At 39.4% G+C, this 17,154-nt stretch overlaps 1 protein-coding gene across 2 annotated transcripts in view; it reads left to right on the plus strand.

The window, feature by feature from the left end:
* The window catches only part of SARNP (SAP domain containing ribonucleoprotein), a 71,111-nt gene that overhangs the window by 6,352 nt on the left and 47,605 nt on the right, over positions 1-17,154 (plus strand). For both annotated transcript variants that reach the window (XM_077328798.1, XM_077328799.1), the window contains exons 3-7: positions 1,833-1,879; positions 6,565-6,632; positions 11,386-11,437; positions 14,373-14,446; positions 15,473-15,501. In XM_077328798.1, the coding sequence (XP_077184913.1) occupies positions 1,833-1,879; positions 6,565-6,632; positions 11,386-11,437; positions 14,373-14,446; positions 15,473-15,501 (270 nt within the window). The remainder of the gene's footprint in view (positions 1-1,832; positions 1,880-6,564; positions 6,633-11,385; positions 11,438-14,372; positions 14,447-15,472; positions 15,502-17,154) is intronic.

A 17,154-nucleotide genomic window follows, 5' to 3' on the forward strand; every position in this document is an offset into this window, starting at 1 on the left:
ACCATTGCTGTTACTTCCATATGGGGGGGGGGGGCTGGGAATTATTGGGCACATTCAGCCATCCTCTGTTACTTTACTGTATAGGGTGATCTGTCCTTGCAACTCTTTCCAAAAGAGATGGAATATGTATGAAAAAACACATTGTAAGATAGCATTCTTAGTTGTTAAGTGCTTATTGTTTGTCAGAGATCCCTTTAAAAAGGTAAAGGTAAAGGTATCCCCTGTGCAAGCACTGAGTCATGTCTGACCCTTGGGGTGACGCCCTCTAGCGTTTTCATGGCAGACTCAATACGGGGTGGTTTGCCAGTGCCTTCCCCAGTCATTACCGTTTACCCCCCAGCAAGCTGGGTACTCATTTTACCGACCTCGGAAGGATGGAAGGCTGAGTCAACCTTGAGCCGGCTGCTGGGATTGAACTCCCAGCCTCATGGGCAAAGCTTTCAGACGGCTGCCTTAACACTCTGCACCACAAGAGGCTCTTAGAGATCCCTTTATGGTTCTACAAATGTGACAACAGAAAATTCTGACCCTGTGGCATACTTGGGGCAAAGAGCTGGATTTTTTTTTTTTAATTTCTTCACTTGTATAGTTTATGACCCCTCTCCTGAATTACAGAGCTGGGATTGTCAGTTTGTAGGGCATTATCCTATAATTGTATTCACCTTGTCTGTTGTCCTGAGAGTGAAGAGGCTATTCACTGTGTGAATGGATCCTTTTGTGTATACTCATGATTTTACGGAGCATTTTTCTATTAGGCTGGGTCCAGGACTGGTCCTATGCTGTAACTTCTTCCAAGCTACTTCTGTGCCACGCTGTACCTTTACGGTTCAGTGGCACCTTAAAGGCTAACAACATTTATTGCAGCATGAATCAGAGCTCACTTCTTCAGATGCAGTGGTATAAAAGAAAATTGTTTTCCTCATATTTATTCAGAAAATTGCAAAAGCAAAGAGGAGAAAAGAGTTGCTCCAGTCCATCCTATATATACGTTTCCTTCTGCTTGCATCACAGTGGTGTGTATCCAGCATCACATCCAGGTCTCCTGCAATAGCACTTGGAACAAACGTCGTCTTATATCCATATAAGCCGCAAAGAGGATAAGAGAGCCCTTGAAGTGGCAACAGTATTTATAGTTCTTGAGCTGCTTCCAGTATTAGGCAGGTTAGAAAAAACAACAGGACAGTAGCCTAAGTGACGGAATTGTGTATCCAAAAATCCAGAGTTAGCTGCCATTGAAGGATTTACCATGATACTGTCTAATAAACCTGCAACATACTAAATATGTTTCTACTGTTACAAACTGATATGTATGTTTTTTTAAATTTGGATTGTATTATTGACTAGCAAGGTACTTTGATACTTTTCATTTTAAATAGTATTAGTAATATGTATGCAATTCTGGTCCATCTTGCAGTGATGTCCTACAGTGATTTCCCACCCCACGTATGTAAATATAGTCTATGGCTTCATGGCTGTTTTGCTGCTATAGATCCATAATATTAGATGGGCTAAATGTGGATATGAAGCATGCACCAACCATAGTGCTTGTACATAGTTCAGGCATATACATATTGTGTTTAAGTTCTTCTGCGAACATTGGTTAAATATTTAAATTGTATTTATATCAGAAAATATTCTTGTACAAGCTCTCCTGGAAAACTCATATCACTCAAACCAACTTTGAGATGATTTGAGATATTCTAAATAAGAAAACTAATTAAGATTATTCTTTCTGTTTGGAGAATGCCAGCATCTAATGAGTAGAATCTCAGTACACCCAACATGTCAGATGTATTTTAATTAGTGACTTTTTCATCTCCCCCCCCCCTCAGCTGAAGAGGAAGCAAATGAAGAAGATGTCTTGGGTGAAGAAACAGAGGTAGGTTGTACATGAGTGCAATGTAATTGTTAATGATGCCGTTTATAAAAATGTAGTTTAAGAAATTATATAATGCTCTGTATCACAGGCATCTCAGTAACAAGCTTCACGGTGATGAGTAACATCATGTTTAGATACTCGGGTCTGGTTGGCATCCCCATTCTGCTTAAGCTGCTCAATTTGCTTTGAATGTTTTCTAGTCCTACCTGTAATATGTGGTAGCCTGTCAAATCTATATTAGGAATATTTTTAAACTGATATTAAATAATACTTATGACTAGGAAACCACGGTAATTGTATTATCTGATTCCCATAAACCATATTTTATTGGTGTTTAGTAATAAAATATTAACCATGAATCTCCAATAAATCATGTACTTTTGATGGTTTATAGATTCAGAAATACTGAGTGGTTATTTTGCCATGGTTTTCCTGATACAGTGTGACTGCTCTTGCATGATATCTTTGTACATCATTAATTTAAACTTATAACATCATTCACACTTTGTCATTGGACATGACAAAATTAATTTTCAGATAACCAGTATTACTACCTGGAATGCACTATCCATAAAAATGAATAAAGGTTTTGTTTTCAGATGATGCTGTAAAAAAATGTAAAATCTTTCTACAGTGCACATATTTCATGGTTACTTTAAGAAGTCTAGCAATATAATTCTGTGTGATATTGAAATTTAATGTGAATTCATTCCACATAAGATTATAGTATTGGTATTTTAAGAATAATTGTCCTGTTTAGCATAAATGTTTCACTCTGTTATTGAAGAGACTGAAATTATTGTATCTCTCACATTTGACTTGGATTTGGTGTTCTGTATGTGAACTTTGCAAAATGCATCAGAATGAGGACACAGAACTTACTTTGTAAGTAGAGTAAGTAGAATAGAACACATTTTTAAAAAATCAGTTAGGAATGTAAGGGATGCGCTACTGAAATGTGGGCTGATGAGTTATGTTTGTGGATCATTTAAAAAGTATTGTATAATTTGGCCTATTTGGCCCAGATAATCAGAAATTTTGCATAAACATGACGGCTACTTCATATTGATACAGAGTTTAATGTAGTGGGATGAGTGGACATTCTTTTGTGAATGTTATTCATTTGACTTCAGAAATAATCAAGATTTCATCTACATTAATCCAGAAAGTAAACGGGATGGGGCTGAGGAGAAGCATGATGATATGTGACCCTTTCACTCATGTTTGTGACTCACTTTAGGCTGCAGCTCAAATATTCTCACATCCTGGCCTAGATACAGTTATTTAAAAGCTCTAGGTTCCCCAGAGTTAAACACACACAAAAGTTCAGTTGCATGTGCAATCCCTAATGTCAACTTAACTACCAAAAAGGGCTTCTAGGAGGAATATCAAGGGTTCAGAAAGAACTATCAGCTGGACTGAGCTATCCTGAAGTAACCTACAATTCGTGTTCCAAAAATACCTTTTGTGGCCTGACTAGACTGCTGTATTGGCTAAATTTGTATGCTCTTCTGCAAGTCTTAAGGAGAAGCAAATACAGGGCACTAAACCTACTCAGCTCTTTATCTCATTACATACTGCTTAACTTTTGTAGACAATGACCCACAGTGGTTTCAAATGTATCTTTTAAGTCATAAAAACTAGAAATTTGCTTTCTTTAAAATAAGAATCAGGTTCAAAATACTAACATTCTCTTTCTTGTGTTGTTGTAGAGAATGATTACAGTAATTTTTCTAGTCGTACCCTGTAACATTCCAAATGAGGCTACTGAAAGATGGATTTTTTCAAAAATATTAGTTGCATTGATTATTGATCTTGGGTTTCAGGACTCCCTATAAGTTCATAGACTTATCTTGTTCCCATGCAAACATGGAGAAAAATTGATGAGGGGAGGTAGAATGATTCAGAGTGATCTATTTTCTCATCAGAAAAGTGCAGTACTGAATGTTAACTATATTTCTGTTATCTGTAAAGTTGGAAGAATACTGTTATTGCTCCTTTATTAAGGAGGGCAGTGGGATCTGCTGAGTTGGGTCTTCAGGCCCCTGTGATGTAGTGGTTAAAAGCAATGGACTCTAATATGAAGAACTGAGTTTGATTCCCCCCTCCTCCACATGCAGCCACCTGGGTGACTTTGGCCTAGTCACAGTTTTCTTTGGGCTGTTCTTACATAGCATTTCAGTTCGAGCTCTCTCTGCCCCACCTAACTCACAGGGTATCTGTTATGGAGAGAAAAAGGGAAAGCTGCTTTGGGACTCCTTCAGGTAGTGAAAAAGGGTATAAAAATTATGGGGTGCTCTTAAAACCAGGATTTACATTAATTTAGAGCACCATGCAGCTAGTGATTGAGTACATATTTGGGGCCACAGTCTAACTAAGGACTAACTATATGTAACAGAAGAGGAGTGATTAGATGCTATCTAATTAGCATTTTAAAAATGCTAATATCAGTTACCAACAATTGGGTAACCAAGTCTCAACTGTTAAGTTGGGGTTAACTATTAGGTTAACTACCCTGCATCATTCTCCAACTGAACATGGAATTCAGAACTGCTCTATAGCTCTGGGTTTCTCCTCATAGTCCAAATAGCTCCAAGGGGACAATTAGAGAAAAGAGTGATATCTAAACTTCCCTTCCCCCAACCTTGCAACCCAAATATGCCCCAACAGACACACATTTTGCACTTTTAAGAATCCTAAAGGAGCTAGTCACAGTTGTTGTCTATTGTTTATTGGACCAACTTCTGATAAATATTCTGAAGCTACCTAGAATACTACTTCAGGAAGTTTGGAGTTGAAGAATTCTGTGTAATTTGACATCTTACCTTTTGTTTACTAAGAACTTTGGATCTAGTACCTTATCCCATTTCCCATTTCCTGCTGTGGGGTGTCTACTCTTATTATTAGTATAAAGGGTGGGATAGAACCTCTATTTCTAAACTTTAATTTTCTTATGGGTCTTCCATCTCATTGGAATGTCCTAATAGCGTATTGGAAAACTCAGCAATGGCCACAGGATTGGTAAAGGTCAATTTACATTCCAATCCCAAAGAAGGGCAATGCCAAAGAATGTTCAAACTACCGCACCATTGCACTCATTTCTCATGCTAGCAAAGTTATGCTCAAAATCCTACAAGCTAAGCTCCAGCAATATGTGGACCGAGAACTTCCAGAAGTACAGGCAGGATTTCGAAGAGGCAGAGGAACTAGAGATCAAATTGCCAACATACGCTGGATCATGGGAAAAGCTAGGGAGTTCCAGAAGAACATCTACTTCTGCTTCATTGACTATGTTAAAGCCTTTGATTGTGGGGAGCACAACAAATTGTGGCAAGTTGTTAAAGAGATGGGAATACCAGAGCATCTTATTTGTCTCTTGAGAAATGTATATGCAGGTCAAGAAGCAACAGTGAGAACTGAACATGGAATCACGGATTGGTTCAAAATTGAGAAAGGAGTTCGGCAAGTCTGTATACTGTCGCCTTGCCTATTTAACTTGTATGCGGAGCACATCATGAGAAAGGCGGGATTAGAGGAGTCACAAATTGGGATCAAGATTGCAGGGAGAAATATCAACAACCTCAGATATGCAGATGATACCACTCTAATGGCAGAAAGTGAAGAGGAACTAAAGAGCCTGTTGATGCGGGTGAAGGAGGAGAGTACAAAAGTTGGCTTGAAACTCAACATCAAGAAAACAAAGATCATGGCATCCCGGCCCTCTCAATTCCTGGCAAATAGATGGGGAAGAAATGGAGATAGTGACAGATTTTATTTTCCTCGGCTCCAAGATCACTGCAGATGGGGACTGCAGCAAAGAAATTAAAAGACGCTTGCTCCTGGGGAGGAAAGCTATGGCAAATCTAGACAGCATCCTAAAAAGCAGAGACATCACCCTGCCAACAAAAGTGTGTTTAGTCAAGGCAGTTGCAATGTATGGCTGCGAAAGTTGGACCATAAGGAAGGCCGAGTGTCAAAGAATTGAGGCTTTTGAATTCTGGTGCTGGAGAAGACTCTTGCGAGTCCCTTGGACTGCAAGGCAAACAAACCGGTCAGTCCTAGAGGCGATCAGCCCTGACTGCTCTTTAGAAGGCCAGTTCCTGAAGATGAAACTCAAATACTTTGGCCACCTCATGAGAAGGAAGGACTCCCTGGAGAAGAGCCTAATGCTGGGAGTGATCGAGGGCAAAAGAAGAAGGGGACGACAGAGAATGAGGTGGATGGATGGAGTCACTGAAGCAGTAGGTGCAAACTTAAAAGGACTCCAGGGAATGGTAGAGGACAGGAAGGCCTGGAGGATCATTGTCCATGGGGTCGCGATGGGTCAGACACGACTTCGCACATAACAACAACAACAATAACAACAATCGCGTATCAAGAGCTGATAGTGTGAGCTTTGTCTGAAATGCACAAATATAAAAGGATAGTGTAGCCATTGAGCCAGTCTTTCCTGCTGTAAATATACAAGTGTCTCTTTGAGCTTAAAGCACTGACTGTAGTGTAGGGATGCTACAACTAAGGCAGCAGTTCCCCAGCCTACTTAAATTCCATTGAACATCACAAGGGTTACTTCCAAGGCAACGTGTAGTCCCAGGCTGGTAATCCTCTGTAGTCAACATTAGCATCTTTTGTGAAGTGTCTATTCTGTAGGTTTACCTTTCTCTTTTGTGTTGGTTGTATTGCAGGAAGAAGAACAGAAGCCAGTAGATACTCCTGTCAAAGAGGAAATGCCAATGGAGAAATCAGCAGAAGTGTAATTATCATTTGCAACCAGAGCAAGCACTTGATCTAAGATTACTGTATTTGTGTGCTACTTCTGCTCTGAAATACTGTCCATCTTATATGAGCTAGCTTCTTAGATACTGATATAGAAGAGGGCAAATCCAAATCTATAGCAGTATAGATCAGAAAGGATGATAGACTGTTTTGAAGCATTATCACAAATTTAAATGCTAGAGGGCTGCACACAGGGGATTGTATAGTACGACCTTTTTCCTCTTGTGGCAGAATCTTCTTTCTGCACAAAGAACCTGGCATGCGAAGAAAGCTCTGCTATTAGTAGAATGGATTTATAGAATATAATTCTCTCCTCCTGTCAATTGCATTTAGCATGGATCATGTGGGATAGGCGAAGCTGCTAGTTCTTTCACTCAGATGGTATCTGTTTTGCAGAGAACAGGTTGGATGTTGTTCTTAATGCAAGGTTGTGTGTTTGCTTGATGCAGTGACTACTTTGACTAAATATAGCTGCGTTATTTATGATAATGCAGCCTGACAATTTCACGTGCTGTGTAAATTCTACACAGCCTTAAAAAAAAAACAGTGTTCTGCATCAAGGTAACAAATTCTGCACCAGGAAAAAAAAAATCTTATTTATGTAGCCTGTTATAAAGGAAGGCACTTTAAAGGTACTTGAAATTCTATGAATTAACGCTCAATCTTTTTTTTCTGCCTCCTTTCCCTGTGATTTGAGTGGGTATTGCTTGCATGCATCAAGCCTGCATGCAGCTTACAGAATTAGAAGCTCATCTCTTTTTTGTTAAATGCCATGCTTAATCTTAATGGGATGGGATAATGCAGCTGCATGGGATGCACAGCCCTTGATCTCTGTCTCTAAAGGGCTATATGATACAACTGTGTGAATCCTTTATCTTTTTTTCTCTCTAAGAAGTTAATATTATCACACTATATCATCTTTCTCACCATATGTTTTAAGCATGGGATCTTAAGTTCACTACTGATGAGCCTTAGAGAGGCTAAGAAAAACTGTTAGCACCACTTGAGCATTTACAAAGACAAAGCAAAGATACACAGCTTAGTTTGCAGTGTTCATTCTACATCAAGGAACAAGCAAGTTGTAAAAAAAAAATAGGGCCACCTGTGTCAATGGTATGCTTTAAAGGCTGGGAGAAGCAAATTGCCCATTTGTCCTCAATGTCATTAATCAACTGAACATTTAATGGGGTGCACAGCCTGTTCCTTGATCCAGTTATTCAGGCATACTAACATGCTCAGATAAGCAGTCAGGGTAAGGTAGCATTTCCCCTAACAATTCCCCTTACAATGACTTAATATTTCTGAAAAAAAATACCATGAATTTAAAATAATCAAAATATAGAAGGCTGACCTTTGTGAGCACTTCCATGTGATTGCTGTCCCAGTTGCTTTAAGAATCTTTGTCAGACTTTGGCTGATATATAGGGACTTCCTTGATTTAGGAATATATGAAATGTCCAGGTCTTCCTGAGAGTCAAGTTTAATCCAAGGTATTAAAATATCAGGGCTTCTACAAATGTTGCTTTTATACCCAGGAGATAGAATATAACTCAAAGTCCAGCTCAACTTCTGGTCTTTTTCTGGCTAAAACTTGCAGCTCTGAGCCTTTGTTGAAGTTAGGCTTATGAAATGACACAACCTAAATATTGAAAAGCCAAGTTGTATCTATGTTGTATTTTCCCCAGCAGCTAGGAAAATTGAGCATTACTATTCTCTTTTATCTCTTTTGTCGATCATTGTGGATAGTCACTGAAGGAATCCAGTGTGTACTGAGTGGGTAGAATCTGGCTTCTCTTTAGTTTATGTGAACAGAAGGGTATTGGTGAGAAACGCAAATTTAGTTAACTATTTCTTAATTTCTTTAAGGCAAGTCATCAAACTGGTTAAAGTGTGCAAGGGCACCGTATCCTACTTAAAAATTAGCCACTTATACATACCCTTGCAGATGATATGCTATGAAATAAGATGAGCTCCAAACAAATTAATTCTTCCAGTTATGATCACATTTACAACATAGTGGACACAAAAACACGTTAAGGATTATTGCTGTTTTCTGCATTGATTTAAGTAGAACTATTAACTCTTGTTGAATGCTAACTACCATTCTCAAAGGCTAAGTTGTATCTTTTACATGAATGCCAGTAGTTGTAGAGTATATTTGCACAATGTTTACCAAAGCAGTACAGAATTAGCCCAGATTTTATCTGATATAGTTAAAGTTTAAATTAGGAAGGTGAGATTGTGTGAATTTTTGTGCAGTGTTTGCCCCTAGGCAGCAGGGGGTGCCCTTTCTCTGCATCACAAACTGCCAGCAGTGCTGCAGGGGTAACAAGTCCCTGGTTCCTGTTCTGAATTGCTTCCTGTGAAAAAGTCATTAAACCATTACTACCTTTCAGGGCATAAAAATGAGAAAACTGTCCAGGAATCTTGAACAAAAGCTGTCCATTTCTCTAAATGGGAGACCTTAATGAGTCAGGCTATAACCCACTGTTTTATGGGAGCTGTTTGGAGGAGGAGGATGCTGTTTCATTTAGCCTGGGAACTTCCGAACTTTGTATCTTCCTCCTTTGTTTTCTCTTGCAAGCCTAAACCCCTGTTTTCAGAGCATAAACTTTCAAGCACGCCCACTCCATTATATTTTTGTTCGGCCTGTTTATTGGCTCCCACTGCACATTGTTAAAGAAGTGTGTGTTTGAAATGGAGCAAGAGCTGACCTGGCCAAAAGTCAACCATAGCTCTCCTGTGTCGTACAACAGAGCAGCCCTTTTGTGAGTGTGTGGCCATAAAGGAATAAAGAACCTTGGGGGCACACAACACAGGCATGGTGCTTCTGATTAAGGCAGACTATGTGTAAGCACCGTGGGTTTTTCCAGTTGTACTGGTGGTGTATGAGTAATTACATGCTGAATATAGCCCCATCTATTAAGGTGGCTCAGAGGTATTCAGATACTTGAATAACTAGAAGTTCAGATAAACCATCCAGCTTACATTGACTTATGGGAGAGGCAGTGAATGAGGACAGTGATAGTTTGAACCACTGAAGTTCTTAGATATTTATTAATCAGTAATCTTCGTCCTTTGTCGGTGGCCTGTTTTCTTCCTGTGCTTTGGAGTAGAATTACATCTGTTTTACTCAGAGTCAAAAGATAATTTCATTCCTCTCAAAACTGTGCAGGTAACTGAGGATCAGGAAGAGATGTATTCTAGTCTCTCCCTGATCCTCAGTTACCTGCACAGAGGTGTCACCATCTAAAGAAATGTGTGAGAAAATAACAAACTACGCTCATTTTCTTTGTTATGTATCAATGATAACGCCAGTATTGAGTCCATTTCTGGTCAAGACCTTGTCTTTGTGAAGGTACCATGCTGCCATCTTAAACTTTTGATCCTTTCTCTGTATCCTATGATCTTTTTTTACTAGAATCCCATGCATATAAATATTACCTTTCAGAATTCAGTGCTACCTTAGACTTGTTTAGGTTCAGCACATGCTGCTACTTTCTCATCTTTGAGTCCTTGGAGGAAGGTGGCGTATAAATTTAATAAATAATAAAAATCTTTGCCAATCTGAAGACTATTTGTCTACAGAATAATTGGGTTTTTTGCTGCATTTTTTGATATGTTGAGAAGTATGGCATCACACCATATTAGGTACAAAGGTTTTTTCAAAGTTCTTCCTTCCACCTTCAAATCTAAACTTATTATATAACAATTTTCCTCTTACATTTCTCTCTGTCTCATAAACCTACTAGTAAGTTCCTGTGTTTCTCAGAAGGTAATGATTATAACTCAGTTAACTAATAGGATAGTTCTTGATTTTTGTATCTAATTTCTAATATCCTTACCAATTTTCTAGCACATCCTAACGCATTCTTACTCATCTAGCACTAGCCTGTATCCAGCCATGCAGTTCCAAAGACTTAAAGGACTTTTCTTCTTAAGACTAGGTGGTGAGTTCTGCCAGTTGTGCCCCTCCACTGCAGCCCGTTAAGTCCACTCCTATTTTATTCCTGTAGTTCTGTGGAATAACATAGGAAGAAAAGTCCTTGGGGCTTGGTGGAAATTGCCAGCCTATCTTGAGAAAAGTTTAGCAGCTTTAAGCCCTCAGGCTATGTGTTTGGGTACAGACCATCACAGCTGTGTGTGTGTAAAGTGCTGTCACATTGCAGCTGACTTACGTCAACCCAGCAAGAGGCTTTTAAGGCAAGTGAGAAGCAGAGGTGGTTTGCCATTGCCTTCCTTGGTGGTCTCTCTTATAAGTACAGACCCTGCTTAGCTTCCAAGATCTAACAAGATTAGGCTATACCATGCTCTCCCTCCACCTCATTCCCCCAGCTACTGAAGGAAAACCTACATCTCTCTCCTGGCATTTTCCAATGTTTCTTTGATGAATTTTGATAAGTGATCTTCAGTGGAATATATTATACAAGTTTTCTTTTGATGGCACAGTGGAAAGATCTGGAGGAAAAGCCAGATAAAATATAAACCACTACTTGCTCAGGATCAGTTGAGTCTTTCAGGTGCTGCAAGCAGCAAATAATCCTGGCTTGGCTACAGATGGAACAACACCCAGTGTTTTTTTGCTCTGACCATTAGACATGTATTGCTTGCGTGTGCATAATTTTTTTAAATTCCAATTAAAGTTTAAAAACTGGTAAGATCTATCAGATGGGAATGGCAAGCTAAAATTGTATTTATGACTCTGATCAGTTTTGTTTGCTTTTTTTTAGAGGTACAGAAAAGAAAGTGGTGAAGATTACTTCAGAAATCCCACAGATGGAGGTAAGCCTTCTTCTCAAATATTTGACCTCTCATTTTATCCTGTAGGCTTCCACGTTTAGATACGGCGTAGCCAGGAGTGGCGATTAATACATTTAAATACAAATAAAGAAATAAAATATTACCATGTAGCCAAGGCTTAAGCAGCTTTTCATAATATATTTGACTTAGACTTCCAGTCTCTTGATGGTTGGTTGGACTTATGTTGCCAGTTTGCCACTTGGTTTAAATTTGAGTATTATAGTTGTGGATCTGGTTATATCACAGGAGGCTAGATCTCTTACCCTTTCTGTCTGCTTTGTGACCTCTGCTAGAATAGTTCCCTGTCTTGAGTGCAACACAGCATTCATTTCCCCAACTGCAGTCAGTAGATGAATGCAGCTTGTGCTGTTTTTGTATGGAAAGACTTTTTCTGCACAACTTATGAGCTGTTGGGTCCTGTATAGCAAGGGTAGTCAACCTGTGGTCCTCCAGATGTCCATGAACTATAATTCCCATGAGCCCCTGCCAGCATTTGCTGGCAGGGTCTCATGGGAATTGTAGTCCATGGACATCTGGAGGACCACAGGTTGATTACCCCTGCTGTATAGCTTTAAGTTTGACTTTCCTTCAAAGGAGTGAAAAGATGCGATGAGTTATAGAGGAATGTGTCATACTTCCTCCCCCCACCCCACTTTTACAGTTGCTTGGCTTTCTATAATGCTTCATTTCCATTGCTTTGAATAACGAGTGAACCTGATGTGAAACTACAGTCTCCCTGCTGTTAAACTGCCACCTCTAAAGCTTAAACTGACCACATCTAGGGATGGCTGATGTCACAAATTACAGGTGATTACTTCAGTGGGGCAAGTAACCAGAAACAATAAGTAGAAAAATTATCTGAAATGGAGCTGGTGATGGAATGACGTCTTCCAAACGTTGTGGGAAGCCTTCATCAACGGATCATTAATTTTTTTTACTATGTTCTTTCTTTTCCTGCTTTCAGTTTACATCTCTGCCAAGCTCCATTCACACTAAAAACTGTTGATGTTTTGTGAACCTCTATAATCACAGAAAGTAAATACCTTTCAATTGACGCATGAAGGCACCTGATGTATGATGACATTCCCAGTTCGTCATTGATGATACTACACTTGAACCTAGGGTCACATGAGGCGCAATTAGGTTACCTCCTGAGGTCAAATTTGCTTGCAGGGATTCATCTTTTTCTATGCAAGAAGAAAGTTCTTCTAGTCAAAATAAATCATGTAGAGTGAACAAATCCACTGCTTGCAAGAATTAATGGTAGGCTGGATTCACGAGTTAACATGTTCATGAGTGCCAGGGGTTATTAGTGTTCTGCACAGGCAACTATTTGCATTTGTTAATTATAAAAATTCTGTAATGCTCAGGAGTTCTAGAAAAAGGATTAGCCTTTAGGAGTTACGTATCGTTACTAAAATATTTTATTTCTCTGTTTCATTCTGCGCTCATGCCTGAAGCAAATGTAGCTTGAATCATGTATTCCATGCAAAATTACTGAATGAAATATGCAGCCATTTTCATGAGACTCTATACAAGCACACGTTCTTGGGTTTGTGCCAGTGTCCAGTGGAACAATTTCCATTTTTATTTTAAAGAAAATTTTTCTTTTAAAAAAAAGTTCTGTTCTCTCCGTATCCAAATCAGCTGTGAGCAGTTTGAGCTGATACTTGTTTCCTGTAGCAAGAAGGGAAAGTAAGTCGCTCACTTTGTAGTTATGCCAGGGTTGCTGCTCCTGTAGCTTCTGGCCAGAGGCTGGCCTTGGATGAAATCTACAGCATTTTCTGCTGCTTTGTTGACCTGCAAACCTTTGCCTCAGCAGCATATTTTTACTATGCTAATTTTTATAAGAAATGCCTTCAGTTTTCTTCATATCGCCAAGATAATTCATGGTAGCAGACAAATTGCCTCCCGTGCTGAAAACTAGACAACCCAGTCTTCAAAATATAGTGCTGGAGTCTGTCTCATTAAAGAGAGTGTAGAACGTGCTTTAAGAACCTGAAGGATAATAACTGACATCTTTGATTAACCCTTGGACCCATCTAGTTGAGTTGCCCCTATCTGACGTTAAACAGCTATACATTTTCCCTTCATTCTAGGCAAGTTAACCTCTTCCCAGAAGCTAATAGGCCAGATTTACCCATAGTAATTGGAGCATGAGATGGGATACTACATACTTTGGCTGATGAGGATGCTCACATCAGAACAGTAGAGTAGTCATTAGAAACCAGTTATATGTTCTATACTTGCAGGGACATTTGGTCACACTGCTCTGCCTCTTCCCCCCCCCTTCTTTTGAGATTGCTTTTACATTTTTGGTTGCTTAGAGGCTAAATTAATGTGGACTGATTCATTACTTGTGTGCAAAGGAGTGGTAGATGACAGGAGCCATTTGGGGAGAATAAGAAGCCCTATACCAAAGAGCCACAGGAGGCCTGGGATGCTGAGAATAAATGTGATTTTTGTCAGCATGTTGTAATTGCCATTAGGATATTTATTTATCGGGCTAATATAAAGTCATGGCCATTCAGAAAAGTTAGGGCAGATGTGTCTATTAAAAAAACTAGTGATTGTTATCGTAAAAATAGAAGCACCTAGTGTTGCATTATAAATGGCACCTAATTATGTATGAAGCCATATTTATTTGGATAATATAACTTACATTTCAGAAAGAACTGAATAACTTACAGTACCCATCCAAAGCAAATTTATACACTAATTTCTTTGGAATCAGGTGTGCTCTTTCTCCATAGTGTTTACATCAAATCTGTGTTTGTTAATATCCTTAGATAAATCTTTGTTGGTCTTAAAGGTGCTATTGGACTCTGAAAACGACCTGAATAAATCTTTGTTGGTCTTAAAGGTGCTACTGGACTCTGATTTTATTGTTAATATATATCTTTGTCTCTTATGATAGAGAATGCAGAAACGGGCAGAGAGATTCAATGTTCCTGTGAGTTTGGAAAGTAAGAAGGCTGCAAGAGCAGCTCGGTAAGTCTGATTGTCATGTTACCACACTATTCTGCTTCCATCTACTGCTTAGCACCTGTAGGATGTATTGCTGGAAGTACAGTTACAGATAACAGCACAGGGTCTCTGTTGTTTTGCGACAGTATGAACAGGATGTAGTAGTATAATGTCCTGTTCCAGGTAGGAATCCATCCCTCCTCCACAGATGCAACATCAGCACAAAATTACATATAAAAATTGAGAATTTAGTCTCTCTTATAGCCAGCAGATGAGCCTCTTGTGGTGCAGAGTGGTAACGCAGCAGACATGCAGTCTGAAAGTTCTGCCCATGAGGCTGGGAGTTCAATCCCAGCAGCCGGCTCAAGGTTGACTCAGCCTTCCATCCTTCCAAGGTCGGTAAAATGAGTACCCAGCTTGCTGGGGGGTAAACAGTAATGACTGGGGAAGGGAATGGCAAACCCACTCTGTATTGAGTCTGCCATGAAAACGCTAGAGGGCATCACCCCAAGGGTCAGACATGACTCGGTGCTTGCACAGGGGATACCTTTACCTATAGCCAGCAGAGATTACCATCCTTAAATTGAATCACTTGTTGACTTAGATGTTGATGTTGTTTTCTCTGTATTATTCTTCTGATATCCATGATTACCAGAGATGGTAGTGAAGAAAATAAAAAAGGTAAAATGAAAATATGTAATCCAAAAAGCTTTCTTTAGCCATTGCATTCCATGATTGCCATGCTCTGTTATGTATTTTGAGCTTCATGAGATTTGAGTTGTTACCAGCAGTGGAATGACAAATAATTTGCCACAAAGGATAGTCCAGAATATACTTTATTGGAGTGTTTGTGGCATTTTATCATAACAAGTGTTTTGTAAACAAAGAATATCTACTGTTTACTAATCTGATTGAAGGAACACCAGCTATTCCCTGAATGTTTAGAAGGTTCAGAATTCATAAATTGTCATCAATATATATTCTACATTTTCTTACGGGCTAGAATCTAAACTTTGGAATCTATTTTTGAATCTTCACTTTTCTCCACAGGTTTGGTATACCGACAGCTTCTGCTAAAGGTATGTGTCAAGCAGAGTTCCTTTGAAACAACCATGTGGATATGTAGAAAAGAGGGATTAAATTTACACTTAGTATGACTCTGAAAGAAAAGTTCTACAAGATGGTGTACAGATGCTATCTAACACCTGTGAATTTAAGTAAAAGCCATGTTGTTAGGTGCGAGGTTGTGTCTGACGCATCACGACCCCATGGACAATGATCCTCCAGGCCTTCCTGTCCTCTACCATTCCCCGGAGTCCATTTAAGTTTGCACCTACTGCTTCAGTGACTCCATCCAGCCACCTCATTCTCTGTCATCCCCTTCTTCTTTTGTCCTCAATCGCTCCCAGCATTAGGCTCTTCTCCAGGGAGTTCTTCCTTCTCATGAGGTGGCCAAAGTATTTTTCATCTTCAGGATCTGGCCTTCTAAGGAGCAGGGCTGATCTCTAGGACTGACCGGTTTGTTCGCCTTGCAGTCCAAGGGACTCGCAAGAGTCTTCTCCAGCACCAGAGTTCAAAAGCTTCAATTTTTTGACGCTCGGCCTTCCTTATGGTCCAACCTTCGCAGCCATACATTGCAACTGGGAATACCATAGCCTTGACTGAATGCACTTTTGTTGGCAGGGTGATGTCTCTGCTTTTTAGGATGCTGTCTAGATTTGCCATAGCTTTCCTCCCCAGGAGGAAGCGTCTTTTAATTTCTTTGCTGCAGTCCCCATCTGCAGTGATCTTGGAGCCCAGGAAAATAAAATCTGTCACTATCTCTATTTCTTCCCCATCTATTTGCCAGGAATTGAAAGGGCTGGATCTTTGTTTTCGTGATGTTGAGTTTCAAGCCAACTTTTGCACTCTCCTCCTTCACCCGCATCAACAGGCTCTTTAGTTCCTCTTCACTTTCTGCCATTAGAATGGTATCATCTGCAATCCTGAGGTTGTTGATATTTCTCCCTGCAATCTTGATCCCAATTTGTGACTCCTCTAATCCCTCCTTTCTCTTGATGTGTTCCGTATACAAGTTAAATAGGCAAGGCGACAGTATACAGCCTTGCCGAACTCCTTTCTCAAAAATTTAGCCATGAGGGAATGGCAAATACTTGCTGAAAGTATAAAGAAATTCCAGGCACTTTTTTTCATCTTAGGCTAAAAGATTCTGCCAAGGCTAAAAGATTCTGGGTACAGATACATGATGGAATACAGACTATTTTAAATGTGAAAGTCCAGTTTAAATCAGAGGTTTTCTTACTAGGATTAATAGACGAAGATATGGATAAGCAATGTAGAACCCTGTTTCAATATGTGGTAATTGCAACAAGGATTGTTTTTGCTAAGAAATGGAAAGATTTGCAATTACCAATAATAGAGGACTGGCTATTTAAATTAACAGAACTTTCTGAAATGGCAAAATTGATCATCTTACTGAAAAAAAAACTTAGTAGCTCTTTTCGTACAAGATTGGAGGTCCCTGTTGCAAGTTTTGCGACCCCTGAAAATCAAAACATGCAAAGTTCTGTTAAAAGTGGTAGACTCTTATAATCTGAGATGTGCAAGAAACAACTGCTGCACGTTAGTCAGCCAGATTAACCATTGGCGGAAATTATCAGAAGAATCCTCATACCCAGGCAAGACTGTATTTAACCATTAGCCTAGCCTTATGATATGATTATGTGTTCTTG

The sequence above is a fragment of the Paroedura picta genome, chromosome 3 (genome assembly GCF_049243985.1).
Source record: "Paroedura picta isolate Pp20150507F chromosome 3, Ppicta_v3.0, whole genome shotgun sequence".
NCBI lineage: Eukaryota > Metazoa > Chordata > Lepidosauria > Squamata > Gekkonidae > Paroedura > Paroedura picta.